Raw genomic sequence first — 18,476 nt, forward strand, 5'->3', positions numbered from 1 at the left:
AAGAAAATTGTTGCTTCCCTAAATATTATCATAAAATTCCCCTCTCGACTTCTTCATCTTGGGCATCGCGGTACACATCAGATACATTGCTCGAATTAAGGTTCTCAATAAAATTTCCTGTATGTTTGATCTATATAAGAAAGTAAATCCAAGAGATTCTCTTTTTTCAATTGGTATCATAGGTGATCCCTGATACCTAATGGGTGGCAAAAGTTCTACAACCTTCCCTTTTTTCTTGAAAGAAACTGTTTTAAATTCTTCATTGTCGAGTGTTAATTTATAGAGAATTCCAAAATTAGGTAAGCCATCTAACCCTAACCCAATACATCACACCATTATCGTTATTTTTTTCTTTTAACTAATGCAAATTTTAGTAATGCCGAGAAATTTTAAAAGTTACTTCTCTCCAACTCGATTACATGAAATTTATTTTTTTCCCGGTGTCACGCATTAATTGCACCCAATCATGAGAGTGTTCAATCGTCTGCTGAATTTTTTTGTTATTTTTTCTATGATAGCATGAGAGATATCGCACTTCATATGAGTATGGCCTGAAATGAGAAATTTGTGGTTGTAATTCCAGTAGTAGGCTACTGGAATTATGAAAAGCTACCCAGCACATAACAGCACAATGGCTATTTTTGTTTTGGCCAGAGCATGAATCGGAGTACATTGTTACAGATGTTACCGTAAGCTCAAGAATGTTGGTGAAATAGTGATACAAACATGATCCAATTTCGGTTGCTCCACCAAAAATGGTTGAATCAAAGATCCATAGAGTCCTTTCATGAAAGTAAATTGATGCATCATTCTGCGAAATTTCTTTGTCGTTTCGCTTTTGATCATAAGCCTAGTCAGCATCAGATTGATGTAAATGCAGTTTCTTGTATCATCGTTTTGTTCTCCGCTTGAGCCAACTTTTCTTCAAAGGTCAGACTATCACAAGTCGTGCAGGTATCGACGTTAGGTTTTTTAAAGTGGAGATTGTAACATGTAACACGTTCCCCCTGCTTTTTCGGCGTGAAAAAAAGTAGGGAAAAGTAAATTTTGGGCCATAAAAAATAAAATTAAAAAATAAATGAAAAATTTAAAAAAATAAAAATGAGAGGAAAGAAAAGGAGAGGTAATAAAAAAAGGAAAAGAACCAAGAGAAGGTTGGGATTTTCCAACATGCATAACTTTAAGAAAATTCTGAGTTGTTTGAAATCTTCAAAAAAGTTTAATTTCTACCTAGTAGGAAAACAGTCCTGAAGAGTCCACAAATTTTGAAGTGACAATTTCACAAAATTCCCAACGTTTCGCTGTTTTTTCGACTCGGAAAAGTTGGAAAATTTCGGGCCTTGAAGATAGAAAAATAATAGTAGAAATCAATGAGCACAATATTATTTAAGTGTTGTTTCCTTTCATTCGTATTGAATATCCCTATACATGGTGAATATGGTGGAAGACTAAGGACCTTGGTCCAAAGTAGAATAATTCCCATTATTATTTTCATAATTAGCAAAATTTAGTTTTGTTTGTGCATACACTAACGGGCATAATCATTCAGCCAATCTTTGTATAGCAAAGTAAGAAAATTTACATATTATAGTAGTAACTAATCCCTCAGCTTTCAAAGTTTTCGAAAGTTGGTTCGAAATTTTACTGGTGGGGTTGGGAAAATTTGGATTCCCTCCCCCCCTGGTTTTTCTTTTCGCTACGGCCCTGCCTGGAGCTCAGATCTGAATGAACAATATTTATTCTTAGCACAGGCCCACAATCTTAAAGCAGTTCTTTAGTGTTTTTCATAACGGACCCGTTCACGAAGATGTTTCCGTATATTTTCTCAATATACTTTATGTTTCTCATTGACTCATTTCCTGATCTGGTCTCGCACCATAGATTTTGGCATCTCCATAGCTGGTACAGAACCAATACATGGAACTGGTGATCCGTATCTAGCTTTTGGCGGCCTGCAATTTCTGAGTGTCTAGGTACCCAGTTATAGAAAACAACCGTTCGTTCAAAGTTACCATAATTTCAAAACTTTTTTGACATTTCTTCTTCACTTTTATCTAATAAGGAAGGGCCCTACATAAATGAATATTTTTTTAAATGTTCTATCACACGGTCATAATATTGTTTGTGTCGATTCACTAATATAGAGTTCGGTTGAAAAGAACATGAGTCGTTTGAGTGAATCAAATTGAATATTATACAATTTGGTTACAGTACTTGATTGAGTTGGTAAAACAGAATTTGATTTGGTTCATTCGTCTTCCAGTTAAGGTTAAGTTAAGGTTAAGTCGTAGAACTGTAGTGTTCTACACTGCATTTTTGAACGTCGCCTCTTGGTTGTTATACTCTATCTCACGCAATAAAGACCATTTTTATTATTATCATTGTTATTAAATAATGCAGCTTTGTTCAAATCGATGCTGCATTGATAAGAGCAGTTGTATTTTCCGTTTAGCATACTGAAACTTTCAAAAAATAATGATGTTGTTTATAGTCAACTAATAATTTTTCACTTTTCAAAAATTCACTGAACATAGTAACCGTAACAGAAAACTTTGTACTGCTTTAACACAACATATGGCATAATTTTTAATTTGGCATTCTGATCGTCCCATATAATTATATGGAAACACACACAAAACAGTCAATATTTTCCGTTTTTTGACCGCGAATAACTATAATTAGTTGCCAGTTTGCGGTCGTACCAACACAATAACAGTTTTGCCATCCCAGACAATAAATAAAGCCCTAAACATTGTCATTGATTCGTTATTCTACCTGCGGTTTCTTTAATATCGAGAGGTGTTTTTATTCACACGCAGAACAAACCAGTCATCTGTTCGTCACGAAAAGGATATATCTTTCAATTTCTTTCATTCTTTCAATGATATTGGTGTTTCGAAGTAGTAACCGAATACCACATAAATGATAATCGAAATAAATTCAATTGGGGGTAACAATAATAATAGTATTAATAATAATGATAATAATAATAGTTCCTCTGCTCACTAACTCATTCGAAGATATAAAATGAATCAACATAGGCATAGAAAACATCAACACACGAAACCGAGCCATGCTCACTAAACACAGAATGCAGCGCTCTAACTCAGATATGGAAAAAAACAATACTATAAACAGTTATAAGAGACAGAGGCTCAATAGATATACCAAGTAAATTACCTCAGAACATATTTCTGAGACAAAACCAATAGCTCATCACACCAAGAAATAATGAAAACAGATATAGGATACACACCTAAGGCCTGAATAAAACCCAGAACGATCAAACATAAACAAACAACTCACATACACACTCAGGTTGAAAATAACTTAAAAATGGTATATATAAATAAAAGAAAATATAAATTATCACGCATAAGATGATATTTCAGGTACATGGTTGGTTGGTTGCTTGGAAGTATTCCAATGGAGTATAAACATTTTTCAACTAAATGAAGTTTTAAATATTTTTTGAATGTATTCTCATGTTCCAGACCGTTCAGGGTATTTGGGAAATTATGGAAGATTTTAACTACAATCCTACTTGGAGCTTTGTATGTAACATTAACCCTGGACAGTGGCAGTCGCAGATCATTGTTACGATGGGTGTTACAAGAGAGGAAATCTCCATTGCGTAGAAAAGAATGCTAATTTTTTAAAAGAATACACAAATTTCAAACATATACAGGCCTGTACAGGTGATAATTTTGTGATTTATGAAGAGATTGTGGCATGAGTAGTCACTTTTGATACCAGCTATACATTTTATGATTTTTTTTTAGAAATGAAGACTTTCTGCGAGTGAGAAGAGTTTCCCCACGAACACGTTCCATACCTGAGCCGACTTTCCACTTATGCATGATAAAAATTTATCAGTTGCTGTAGAGTCAATACGTGTTTGAGATTTCTAAACATAAAGTAGATCGATGAGAGCTTGGAACACAGAAACTGACAGTCTTCTTTCCAGTCTCAGCGGGAGTCAATGAAAATGCCGAGAAATTTACAGTTTTCATGAACGGATAATTTTGTGTCATTCAGGAATATATATAAACTTTCATGTTACTTCTTTGTTGAGTGGACCAGTATTAATTTTGTTTTATTTGGCGTTGAAACCTCGTTCACTCAATGCAACAAGTTTCAAGGTAGATTCACAAGTTTCATTTGAGGTATATGGATTTGTATTAGATATAAGTAAACGAAACCGTTTTTATTTTCTGCCGAACATCATCAATCGATTATGAACCCGATGCGATTCACTTGATACAGAAAAATATTTTATTCATTTTCTTCACACACAGGGCACAGACCCCTATGTTGGTCACGGAAAGTTTCAGTTAATCATACGACACGCACAAAAAATGTTTTACTTGAGTAATTGCTACCGTTTGAGCTACATTTCTATTTCTCTGAGAATCATTTAACCATAATTATTGATTTTTACTCTGATTTAATTCTATGGTCAAGCGTCTCCACACGCAAATTCAAATTGACTGGTTTATTATAATTTGCTAGAAGTAAAAATATTTAGAAGGAAAAAAGTAACTCAATTCATTAAATAATAATGAATGGTATTCTCATAGACTAGAATCTACCTGAGTATATGCATCTTCATTGTCAAAGTAGAAGCCAATTTTGAGTAAATTTCCCAATCTATGGATGAGAGGAAATATGTGATCTCATTATCATCTTTACTCCAACAGATAAAACAGCACAGCGACGGACTGCATTCACATTCATAGGTCACCAAACCAAAAAATTAACAAACATCTTCAAACCCTTGAACATCAACATCACTTACAAGCCGAAGAGGGAAATAATACAAAAAATTACCAGCTCTGTAAGAGAAGAAGACAAAGACCTAAACGGAGTGTACACTATACAATGCATGGACTGCAACACGTTTTATATCGGTCAAACCAAAAAAAACTGATCCAACTATACGACAAAAAGCACACATAAACCCAATAACGTATAGATGAAACTTCGCAATATATACACGCCATACAAAACGAACATGATTTTTTCTCATCGAACTCATAAAACAAGTCAATGAAGGAAACAGTATGGACAACTGGAAAAACCCATTCCTTCATAACTTCAAAAGTCAAAATTCATTTATCAAGGAACAAATACAAATCGAAACACAACAATAAATAAACATTCAATATACTCCACAAAACAATACACATTCCTAGAAACAATGAACCTAGAGAAACACCAACACAAAGAATATTACCTGATGTAACCCAAGTACAGGCAAATTCAAAGAGACATCCGGATGAAAGGCGAGGACAGATACCTGCACTAAGGCGTTCTAACCATATAAAAGAACAAACAAGAAGATAAAACGTTCAGTTTGAGTAGAGCTGTGAAGATAATAGCACATCCTGCTATGGAAAGCGCTCGCATATAATAATTAGAAGTTGCTTCAAATGCTTTTTGTGAACAAATGTTAATATTAAAACATTTTTATTTCATATTCAAGATAAGCAAGTAAACATATAATAATGTCAATAATGTCAGTATAGAGTAGAAAATAAATTCATGTTTGATTTCCATATCATTTGAAAATTTTAGTCTTTATAATCTGATATCGAAATCGGTATATTTTTAAAAATAGCCTCACTTTTTATTACATTTTGGAAAAATTATCATAAGTTTACTCGTATTTTAGTAATTCATTTGAAAAGATTCTCTCCAACGGAAAGGTTCAGAGGCAAATTGAATGTTTCCATTGACTTTTCTTCAGATGCATTAGATATGAGCAGTTATGCAGCAGACAATGTGGCTCCTTGTCATTATAATCTATATGCACTTTCAAATCACAGTGGGACTACTTACAACGGACATTACACAGCATATTGCAGACACCCATATAGTGACACGTGGCATGAATGCAACGATTCACACGTGTTCCCAATTTCGCCAAAATCACTTGTGAGCAATGAGGCATATGTCTTCTTTTATAAACAGGAGGGAACGAAGCAGCACCTTTGATGTGTTTTTTTTCCTTCCTTTTTTTTTTCTTCTTTCCTTTTTTTATAATCTTAGTTCTTTGAATTGATTTGAATTTTTAGTTGTATCACAATTAAAGATGAAAAGATACTAATCACTGACTACTTGTTTTCTTTGTTATTTTTCAATAATTCGATAAAAGCATAATCTGAAACCATAATCGAATTTTCTACAAAGCTTTGAATGAAAAATCCCATGAGAAACAGACTTTACTAGTTATACTGTATATTCGTAAATTTTCAGTTGTGGGTATCTTTGGATATTCTTTCTGACAATTGTTTTTTGTCTATAAATTGATGAAAAAATATGTAAAATCTCCATTTCATGAAATTTTTTCTTACTTTCATTCCAAAGGATGAAATTTTGATGTCTCGCAACATCTTTAGAGTAGTTTTCCTATATATATAATGCACAAAATATTTTTTTGTTGGATCTTTCAGAAATTTTAGTCGTCAAAATCATTGCTCTTCTCACGGGTTTGACACTTTTTTTTTAGCTTCAGATGCACTTTCAATGAATGAAGTGCCTATGACCGACTTGATGTGTGAATGGTCTTCACAGAATGTAATTGTGATTGACCAATTTTATCTCTTCCACTATCGAATAATAGTCGTGAAACGATTCAAGTGCCGGTCTCTGAAATATATCCAAAAGTCGTGGCTGACTATTTAAATGTCCTTGAGAGTTCGAAAGCTATTCGTGTTAGTGAAATTTCATATTTATATCCTTGTATATATCACTGATATTTGCTTCAATCTCATCACCAAAATTTCGTGTACTACCTGTTTACTTCAGTTTTTATAATTGGAAGAATTTATTCGGGATCGATTTCTTCGATATGCGACTGAAAAATAAATTTGATGTACACATTGCTGTGAAGATTTTCTTTCGAAAGTTGTCAGTTTATTTTTCTTCCTTTGTAGTTTTCAATATATCAGAAAAGAAGAATAAAATAAAAGTGGCTGCTCCTGAGAATGAATTGTTTCAGAAATACTTCTTTTCTTGAACATAAATTATTTGTGGGAAAAACCTGTAACTTTTGCTGAGTACGCTATTTCCATTTTGGTACATTGTATTCTTTTGGTAGTTCTTTAGCAACGAAACAAACTGAACAAAATACATAAAATTGCCTTTCAAGTGAAGCAATTGGAAATAAAACACTTTTATATACAAAAAAAATCAAGTACAAAATTTCCAAAATAATTATATTAATATCTTTAGTTCGTAATAACAGATCAAATTCTTTGTAACTTTTTTTTCAACCGTTGAATTTGTGTTAGTTCCATAACAAAATGGTTGACATAACAACCATTACTGAATACACCTCCTGCGTAGAAGCTCGCTGTAGTATCAATTACGTTATGCGTCGGTATTAGTTACAATCATGCAACAATTCTCTAAACCCCGGTTTCCCTTTCTTGTCTATACAGCTCAAGTATTAGTTTCATTCGAGACATCTTGATACGCTCCAGGCTACTAATTCATTGTTTCAATTGAAACTGTTATATAGGTTGAATAGAAGTACAGAAAAAATATGGAATTTATTCTACAAGAATTTTCACATTTTTCACCACTTATCAGATCATGCCAAGTCTTTTTTACCTATACTTACTTGTATACTTTTTGATTCATAGTTTCTTATGGAGACCATTTCCTTCTATTGAAGCTTTATCTCCATAGTCTTTTTTTATTGATCGGTTTTATTGATCGGTAAAAGTTCATTTCTCACGTCCAAATATTATTTTATATACTGAGTTGTATTTGTCGGGTTTGAGGTTTGTTGTCGCAAGTTCATATTTGGCATTCATTTTTGGTTTTGTGTACCGCTCGCTTTTGAATTGTGAATGTGAAAGTTGAATCGGTTTGCAGAAAAATCGTTACTTAAGTGGAAAAGTTCATGATTTTGAAATACGTACCATTCACAAACTTTCATCCACTCAAACTATTCTCTATTTCCTTAATAGTCTGGGATCCCGCTACAGAATCACTACGTTCATAGCGTAGTTAACCAAACCAGATAGGAGAATACATTTACGACAGGGTGCCAGTCAAAATGTGGCCGCAAGTATTTTTAATTAAAAAAGCAAGTTTGCTTCGAATCAAACGACCAAAGTAAAACTTCTTGGCTCCAACTATATATGTATGAAAAAAATCTGCATGTAGCTAGTGTTTCCTAAATTATCCAATCCAATTTTTTTCGCAAGATTTCACAAGATTGTCTACTGATTAATTAGGGAGAACATGTTTCACATAATCTGTTTCGGAACCATTTCTCAAGCTGCAACCGATCCATCCAAGTGATGAAGGGTTTCGTAGAGGGATTGACCCAGCTCTTACTCCATGAAGTATTTCATCAGCTTGATTTTTTCAAATAAAAATATTGGCGGCCATTTTTTGATTGGGAACCTGTCATGTATTTTCCTATTCATGAATGTATGTAAAAATTTGAGTTTGATTAACTACGTTACGAACAAAGTGATTTTGCGGCGGGATCCTGTACTATAACGCTAAATACTCTTAAGACTCTTACCCTTCAAAACATGGCATATTGACATAGTAGTTTCTGCTACTATTTTGAGTTTTCGATATCGGAGTGAATAAATTAAGTTGAACTTTGAAAATAACAATTGTACCACTACTTGTTCAACTGGTCTCACTTTCGCAAAAATCTAACTTATTATTATTTTACTGAAATTAGTATTATGAAATTTGTAAGGAGTAGCAGAAATAGGTTTTTCAGAAAAAATTTTGAAAATTAAAGATAGCTTTGATTAACAATTGCAGTTTTGTAAAGAAATACTTTATCTAAGCATGATGATGATCGATCGTCTTGTCGAATGAAAAACCTGAAGTCAACTATTCAAGGTTTATGAAATGAGTGTCATCATTTTGATATTCTTCAAATATAATGCCCTCAGAATTCAGCAACATTTTTCTTTCGTTCTCATTCATGTACCTTTTCAACATGACGTATTTCGTTTCTCTAAATTTTTTTTAAATAAAATGAAATTCAGAAAAATTGAAAAATTAAAGGAAAACACTGTCAGTCGTATGGAATCATACTCTAGATCATACCCCATGAGTTTATTCATTTGAAAACTGGTGTAATGAAAATATCGATTTGAACATCGATACAATTCAATGTGTTCTTATAATGTACCTCTTTCAACAATTTCCAGCAGTGTTTGTTCATAGTATGGCCAGTAACACTAGACTTTTCTGTCTGTGTCATATACTCTAAATTTATATTTTCATTATGTTGGCGAAGGTTCATTATTTTCAACTACGTATCCAGTAACATGTTTCTCAATATAATATATTTTTTCATTTAATTCAGAAATAAGAAGCTTATGCATGAAACAGTCTGTTTTCACCAATTTTCGTTATTGACTTCAATGGAAGCTGTCTATTGAAAAATTCGTGTATATTTTTAATGTAATAATTTTTATAATGAATACATAAGTCTAGTAGCTCTTTACTAATTTCATTTCCATACTCATACTCAATATCATTAAGAGTTTACACAAAAAGTCCCATACCTCACTCTTTTTAGTAGAAATTTAATTCAATTTAACTAAATTTCATTTTTTTTCAAACTTATCTGTGATATTTCACACATAACATGTACATAATTTTAGATTTTTTCATGTACACATCAATATAGTGTTTTTCATATTGAAAAGATATTGATAAGCAAGTAATTGCTGATTCAGAAACAAATTAGGTGTTTTGATTCAAGACTCTTCGGAGTACTTTCGAATGATTTTATACTTTTTATAGTTTTCATGTTTTCGAGAAGGAAGTTAAAGAATTTTGGGAAATAATAAAATAGACACCTTTGAGAATGGGTTTTTCTGAAAAGTGGAATCTGTAGTCTAGGGAGTCTGTTTGATCTTGTTGTATAATTTTCTGGTGTTTTTTCAATATACATTTGAGAAGATCCAAATGATGCTTCTGTAACCATATAAAAAAATCTGTTAAAATCCATTTTACCGTTAACCAGCTATCGCCCTCCTACGAGCGACAACTCTCAAAAGTCAAAACTTGTACGAGCTATAGACTAACGAGGTTTTACCTTTTAACATGTGATTCCTAATAGGATTGGACGATATGAAGTGAATAGATCGTCCGGCACCGCGGTTCGTAGCACCGGTTCGTACCGCGGTCGTATTGACTGAGTGGAGCTGACCACTCACGTTTATTCATTTTTGGTGTATTATTACACAGTAACATGGTGTAATATCGTTTCACTTCCTTGTGAATCAATTTTAGTAAAAAAAATTCAGCAATTTCAAGAGGACCGTAAATATTATTAAAAGCGCTCTACCACGCTGTAATAAAGTGACTCAAAACAAATTCAGCCAAACTGTACCATTGAATAATTTCTAGACACAATTTTTGAATTTTGAAATTTATTTATCAGTAATTTCATCTCATCTCGAATAGAAATTATATCTATATATCAGATCCAAGGTCGTGGAAAATAATCTCAGTGACCTTTTGTTTCATCTGCTCAAGAATCGATCAACAGGTTTTGCTTTACCTTACCTTCGTGCTGTCTAGAGAATCAGTTGTTGAACTAAAAGAAATAATGTTGGATGCAAATCAATGGGAGTTGTATATTGTATTCTTCAACTCTTTATCACTTAGACCATTGATCCTAAGGTCTGTCAAATATCCAATAGATTATGATGTACTTCTGAGAATACCTACATAAAAAAATATATGAAGTAAAAACAAATTTCATAACCTCAAGTCCTTGATTTTCTTAATGAATTAGTTTTGACTGTTATTAAATACTAAACTGTTTTGTTAGCCAGAAATTCATGTTCTGAGAAAACTTCTGATATGAAATAATTTTAGTTATTGCAACAAATACATCTTTTATCTTCATGATACGATCCAGAAATTACTACGTGTATAAATTAACAATATTTTCTTCTTCATTAGATATTCATCAAATCCGTCCACTAGTTTTCATATCCTCATTCTATAAAATGAAAATTTATACTTGTTCATTCATATTTTACATTGAATTGCTAACAACTATCAATTTTTATTTTTGACCTATGCCACCATTATTCCATTACCAGCATCCGATTGATCGCTCCAGTCCTCATGCATATGACCATACACACCAAAACATCCAATAACTCATTTTCGTTCAGCGGAATATCATAAATATTCATCAGATGTAATACATTACATTCAGATGTAGCTACTATAATTTAACAATAAAAACTGAATTCGAAAATGAATTTATCGATGGACATTCCTTCATTAGCCAGAGGGATGAATAGGAAATTAGCCGAGAAGATAAATCATCTTTCTTCTCTCTCGTATCGATGCGTATCTGAGAGATGTATCCCTGCGCGATCATGATCAATGCTGCCATATGATAAATACGGAATTATTAATCATTGATCAGTCATCTTGTAATTATACAATGTGCTCTCGGATTCTTCCACTGTGATTTATGCGCGGTTGCATTTCAACTTCTGTCATAATGGGTGTAGCATGGCTCTATAACGGCAGAGATAAGGTCAACGGTGTTGATATGTATTGAAACTTCATAAACCGTGAGCTGTATGAAAACATTTGTGAAGTTGGAATACAATGAATTTCTTTAATGTCTCCTCCTTTTATTTTTTGAACGGGTCAACTCAAAAAATTTTATTCTGGGATAATGAAATAAATGCCTGAATACTTTAGTTTGAAGTAAAATTGACAGATGACACTTTCAAGTTGGGGACTGAGCGCCATCTGAAAAAAAATTGGAAGGAAAGGAGGGTCTTGTGAAGCTGCTGACGAATACTTCACAACCCTTGAATATGAAGGCAATATCTTTATCTACTACAAAATGGCGGACAAACACATTGATATCCATATTTCTAGAAATATTCCTTTTCATCTGCCATATGGCAATTCCAACAACCCGATAAGGTTTTTTAAGTTATTTTTTATTTATAAAAACGACAAAAAATGTCAGTACGACAATAAACATCATTGTTCAGTTAGAATATTCTCATTTAGTTTTCGGTTTTACTGGTAGAAAAGTAACACGTCAACAATCTCTAAAATGGTCAATTCTCGTCCATTAGAAGAAAAAATTAAAGAGATTTTTGAGTACGGTGGGACGCGTAACTTTCAGGAGACCGAAAGGATTTTCAATGAACGTTTTCCGAATCGTCCTATGTGTAGAAATTATATGAGGGAATTTGTATCGAAATTCACAACTACCGGTAGTGCAAATAATTGGTGAAATGGTAGAAAATCCTGAACAGTCTACTTATTTCGTCGCGAATGTTTGTGAGGTGTCTCCTTCTACTGTGTGGAGACTTTTGAAGAGGAATTGGTATCATCCATATAATATTAAAATGGTACACCAATTAACTGAAGGTGACCCTACGAAATTCTGCGAAATCATGAGGGAAACCATTGCATGGCATCCTACCTATCTCCACAATATTTGTTTCAGTGACGAATGTACATTATTTTTGAACGGCAATGTTCACGGACAAAATTGCCGTTATTGGAGTGACACCAACCCCCACGTTTTCCGGTAAACACATACTTAATATCTAGAAAAAATTTACGTTTGGGCAGGAATATTGGGAAACCATATTGTAGGGCCTCTATTCATTGATCAAAATTCAACATGGAAACTGCATTTGAATATGCTGGAAACTACTGTTGACCCTATCATCATTGAAATCGTCGAAACGAATCCTAATGAATTCGATGTGGCTATTGTATTCCAATAAGATGGAGTACAACCACGTTACTCCAGACAAGTAAGAATCTATTGGATACTACATTTCCTGGTCGTTGAATTGGCCGTCGTGTTCCTACAGATTGGCCAGCCCGCTCGCCAGATTTGACACCTTTGGACTTTTTCATGAGGCTATTTTAAGCAGAAAGTATACGAAACTGAACCTGCTTCAATATTGAATATACGGCAGAGAATAATGAATATTTGTAGAGATATTGACGTTACTGTGTTCGAAAATGTTCGGCGTGAAATATCGGATAGGCTATTCGTATGTCAAGAAGTTCAAGGCAACTATTTCGAGCATCTTCTTAACTGACCTCAAGCTTATTACCTCATATTATGTTGTTGAATATCAATGTATTCAGGCAATTATTAAAAGTTTCGCCATTTTGTAGTAGTTGAAGATATTGATATCATATTCCAGTGTTGTGAAGCATTTATCAGGAGCTTCAAAAAGATGTGTCACAAGACCCCCCTTTCCATTTAATTTTGTTCCCAGATGGCACCTAGTCGCTATCTTAAAAGTTTCATCTGACAATTTCACTTCAAAATAAAGTATTTATGCATTAATTTCATTATCCAAAATTTCAGTATTTTGAGTGGACCCGTTCAAAATATAAAAGGGGGGGACATCAAAGAAATGCACTGTATACAATGCAGCTTAGAAATAACAGATATTTTTCATCAAAATGCACAAACTCAGTTGGAAATCTTTTGAGATATTATATGAGTGGTGCCGAAATGATGATTCACGTAGGATTGAATTCACGCAGTACTTCTAATAAAAGACTTTCAAAACTTCGATATTTATTCAATTAAACCCCAAAACGATTAATAGTTATAGTTTACCACGTATTACTAAAATACGATGTAAGCCATCGGCAAGGCAAAACAAATGAGTGCAACCTGTATTGTGGAATCCACAAATTGAGCGGTATTGGGGCAAATTGCAAATGAAGAACTAGCTCTTAAAGAATTGCAAAATCTTGCGATACTCTCGTAATGTACCAATCACAAAAAATTCAAGCAAAGTTCGTTTTATGTATCGCCATTCTTCAAAACATATTCAGTGACACTAGACTTTACTGGTTGATAAAACTTATGGTACTTTCCTCTTCCACAAATTTGTGACTTTGAAGTTTCCGTCAGCTCGCTTTCGATTTTTCTGCTTTTTTCATAAATGAATGAGCTAGTTCATCTTTCTAGGAGTGCTTGTACCTCCACAAGTAGGTATTTACATCTAGTAATAGTGCGAACTGGTCTGCTATGCTCCGATCAAAACTTAAGTAAAAATTATTCAGCTCTACGATCTGGATCATTTCTGATATTCACGAACTTGAGCCGGCAAGAGTAGTATTCATCTTCAAGAGAATATGAACTCTGTGACTCCTAAACAATTCGCTTTACATTTTGAACAAAACAAATAGTGCAACTTTTCATCATCAACAATGGCCGGAAATAACTGTATTCAAGTTATTTTCCGGATTCTCTGACCGTGGACTACAGCTTTTTATGAATGAAGTTTTGCCTACTACTTCGGTATACAGTATCAAAAGCGATGTGGTAACGGCCGCAGTACTCCAGTTTATACTCTCGTTGTCCCGAACATGGACGTGGCTTGATTCCTCCTAATTGAATAACCTTACCTCTAAGGACAGGTAGCCAAGTTTCGTTGAGGTTCATTGCCTCTTCTCTTCTATCAAAATCAACCCTGTGTGTTTCAATTTCTATTGTCTCTCTATATACTATTGAATAGTAATTTTCAGTTTCATCGAGTATAACTGTATTTTCGAATGAGATAATGAGAGTATGACTCATTTGTTGAGAGCATGTTCTAAAGAAGAATGCATTCAAATAAAATAAGTACAGCAAAGGAGAATTCGAGCAGGCCATACGATACAGGACAGAATGCCAAAATAACTCCAGCTAGGCTGCCCAAGCGAAGAGCTTTCCTTCCTTATGGTGGAGAATCAGGATTGGGATATTCTTAAAAAAACACGACGTGGCCAACAAACTGTATCAGACAAAGTCTAAGGGCAGTTAAAGACGACAGAGAACCTTCAGCAACACCCAAGTTACACCAGATTCTCTATAGCTGCGGGTCGGTGTAGGTACCCATCTTTCTGAACAAATTACAAAGAAGTGGTGAACATCAACAAAATCTGGGTACCTGTCTCAAGAAGTATACAAACAAGGTCATGAAATCCAAGCCACGCTCACTAATAATAATATAAAACTGGAGTCAAAGCATCGTAGTTAATGCATTCAGAACAACGGGAGAACCGAGTTGGGCACTGCGATTGATACCACATCGCCTTTGATGATGTCTTCCGCAGAAGTAGATGAAACGTCAGGCGTAAAAACCTGCGGACCACGTCCAATAAAACCAGGAAAGTAACTTCTTCACATCAATAATGTCTTCCAACTTCTGCTCATTATCATATCTTGAATGTTAAGAAAACTGTTGTTTTTGAATCACCTTCATATTTATGTGTTCACTTACTTGTTTTTTCACTATATTCGTCAATTCAAAGTGGAGTACAAAGTGAAAGTTCTGATTTTATAAGTTTTCCTGCAATTGTGAACTAATATATAGATTGAATCTCACCTTCCGATATCAGTCTTTCTCGTATTTCCCAGGCAAATATCGTGGGATTCTCCCTTTTATACTGCTCTATTTTTGAAACTACTGCAGGGGTGGCTACTTTGGGTTTACTACCTCCAATCAACCCGGGTGGCCTCAAAGTTCCTGAAACAATTACAAAAGTATGAATTACCATTTGTATTTGATGAATTGATGGATGTAGATGTTACTACGTGGTAGGGGATAATCATGTATTCGTTTGAAAATGTTCCTATACTGTCAGTAACAGACTGAGAAAACTATTTAGAAAAAAAATAGTTTTCCACATTGGGTTTTAAATCTATGGAGAGTAGGTTGCCATCATATTCAACCAAATTTTTTGCAGTTTTTATACAAATCGTAATTATAATGAATAATAGTTTAAAACACTAAAAAAAACACGCTTCACTATCAACTCAAAATAAAAAATTCATCATTACATCATCGTTACATCAAGCCGCAGGACTTATAGTCCTGCGGCTTGATGTAACTAATGACTTTCAATAAGCCTGGAATCAGAATAAATCTTTCAAAATATATATATATATATATATATATATATATATATATATATATATATATATATATATATATATATAATATATATATTGTTGTAAAAAAGCGTGGGATTCTTTAAATTGGATTTTCATCATAGCTCCAATCTGGGAAACAGCTCCTTACCCCAAGTATTTATAACAATGTATATTTAGCACCCAGGCTCTAACCTGACCGAAATGAAGATGGGTTGTCGAATCATGCTTTTTTACAACAAAATTAATTTTTCCATAAGTGGATTTATTTTAATTTCAGACTTAATAAATGTTATAACTTATTTCAAGCTTTAGGACTTGCTTACTATTTCAAGCCCATTTGTTTTAATATGAAATATATACACATGCGCAGACAGTGTGGTTGTCTCACTTCAATCAACTTTTTTTTCGGCTATTCAAATATTAGTCCTATACACCACACGATACGTTGATGAAAGAAATCTTGTAATTGAATCGTTACCGATTAGTTGTTAAAACAAATATATTCAATCATAATTCTATATTTTCAATAAAACAACAAGTAGAGAAATACAGATACAACCCGGTGTGTGGTCCCGTTCAAAACGTATTTGTGATACTTCGTAATGAATTGGCAAATTACTATCCGCTAATTCGTCATGAGCAATAATAACAATAATTCAACCAATTTCCGATATCATTCAAGAGATTCAATTATGTATTTCAGACGAAATGAAAACTCCAGTTGAATTCGGTATACGAGTGCTAAAAATATCTTTTTTAGAAGAGAGTTTGAGTTTAATTTGTATTACTTACTCCACAATGAACGATCATGAAATAATGAATGCGAATCATAAATTCACTGACATAGTTCATATTATAAATATTTTATTGCGAGGACTGAACTGGAAACAGTACAAGGCAATATTATGATACTTCACACAGGATGATGTGGCTATTTGAAATTGAGCTAATCAGTAGTTACTGGAAACGAAATGTAGATTTGTAAACCGATTGTAATGAGTCGTAGATTTCTCTACATCTCAAGACCGTAACCTATAAAGACATGTTTGACTTCAATTCAGAAGAGCAACAGTTTCTTGTAAGGAATTATCAGAGTTAACGTAAACCTGTTGAGGGATTTAAGCAAAGCAAAGCGAATATAAAAAGGGAATACCAAAATCAGATCTATGTTCCATCGTGGCAATTCTTTCTTTATGTGACTTTGGATCTTTTCGGACCTATCACTTCCTTCAAAATCACTTAGGTTCGACATATTTCAATCTGTGCAGTTACAAATTGAATATTGGCTCTGCAACTCTGCATTTCCTCTCAATTGCAGCTGGTACAATACCACTTCAAACTTCGACTGACATAACGTTTCTGGGCTTTTAGAAATGCTTTTGTTGAAGTAAATTCAAAGGAGACCTCTGGAATAGTATTAGTCAGATAGAGATCATTTGGGATAACCAGACAAGTAGGTAATTAGTTGAAATTTCTTCAACTCAGACTACGCCAGAGTTTGCTAGCCAAATTTTGATGCTATGGCTTGTCGGATCATTTTTACACGCTTTAAATTAGCTTCACGGTATGTATGTTTGTTTGTAACTCTTGTTTTCATTTCATATCTGGATCTATATTTGACAGAATTATCGACATTATTGCTTGATCTACTAGCAGGCAAATGACGCTGAACGTAACCTCCTTGATATATCGACAGTATTGCTTGATCTATTCGCGGGTAGATGGCGGTATACGTAACCTTCTTGATATAATTCATGAACTTATGAATGAATAAAACAGTATTTTTTCATTAACAGGCGCGCCTGTTGCCACTTTATAACCCTCCTTTGCGCGCCTACTGCCTTGGTAGCTGATTTTTAGACTCCCTCTCCCGAATCGGAAACTATCAGTGGTCATTTTTCTGAACAATATACGGCTGATTGATTCCAAAATTTATATAAAATGAATATAGTTAAAAAAGACTAAAAGACACGCTTTTATAGCATTCGAAACTAAAAAATGAAAAATAAATATATTTTTGAAAACAAAAGCACATCGAACTAAAAAGTTAAAAATAACTTTTTTTAAAATAAGCTCAAAACAATAACCAACGAAAAATACTGGTATTATTGTGAAAATAGCGTGGGCGCTTTGTGCCATATTTTTTGTATATGAAGCTCCCGTCGCTTTTTTCATAATAATACTAGTATTTTTCGTTCGTTATTGTTTTGAGGTTATTTAAAAAATATTTTTAACTTTTCAGTTCTATGTTCTTTAAAAGCGTGTTTTTTGTTTTTCAAACTATATTTATTGTGTATGGATCCTTAGCTTCCTGAAAAAACGTTCCCTGCAAGTGGCCGTCGATGGATATCTTCCGGATACTATTAACATCAACACTGGTGTTTCCCAGGAATCCATATTATCCCCTCTTCGTTTTTTATTGTATATCAACGACTCATTGAAAAAAATCAAGAATCCAAAATATTGCTTTGCTGACGACAGCACACTTGTCTCATCATTCCATTTGGATTCCAGGAAATCGGCTGCGGATTCA

At 33.5% G+C, this 18,476-nt stretch overlaps 1 protein-coding gene across 1 annotated transcript in view; it reads right to left on the bottom strand.

The window, feature by feature from the left end:
• Eyg (eyegone) overlaps nt 1-18,476 on the bottom strand; it is a 105,903-nt gene that overhangs the window by 17,762 nt on the left and 69,665 nt on the right. The window contains 1 exon segment of the mRNA XM_074181529.1: nt 15,396-15,536. Within this exon segment, the coding sequence (XP_074037630.1) occupies nt 15,396-15,536 (141 nt within the window).

The sequence above is a fragment of the Leptinotarsa decemlineata genome, unplaced genomic scaffold (assembly GCF_025532065.1).
Source record: "Leptinotarsa decemlineata unplaced genomic scaffold, Ldec_3_MD MMD2_tig00026314_RagTag_RagTag, whole genome shotgun sequence".
NCBI lineage: Eukaryota > Metazoa > Arthropoda > Insecta > Coleoptera > Chrysomelidae > Leptinotarsa > Leptinotarsa decemlineata.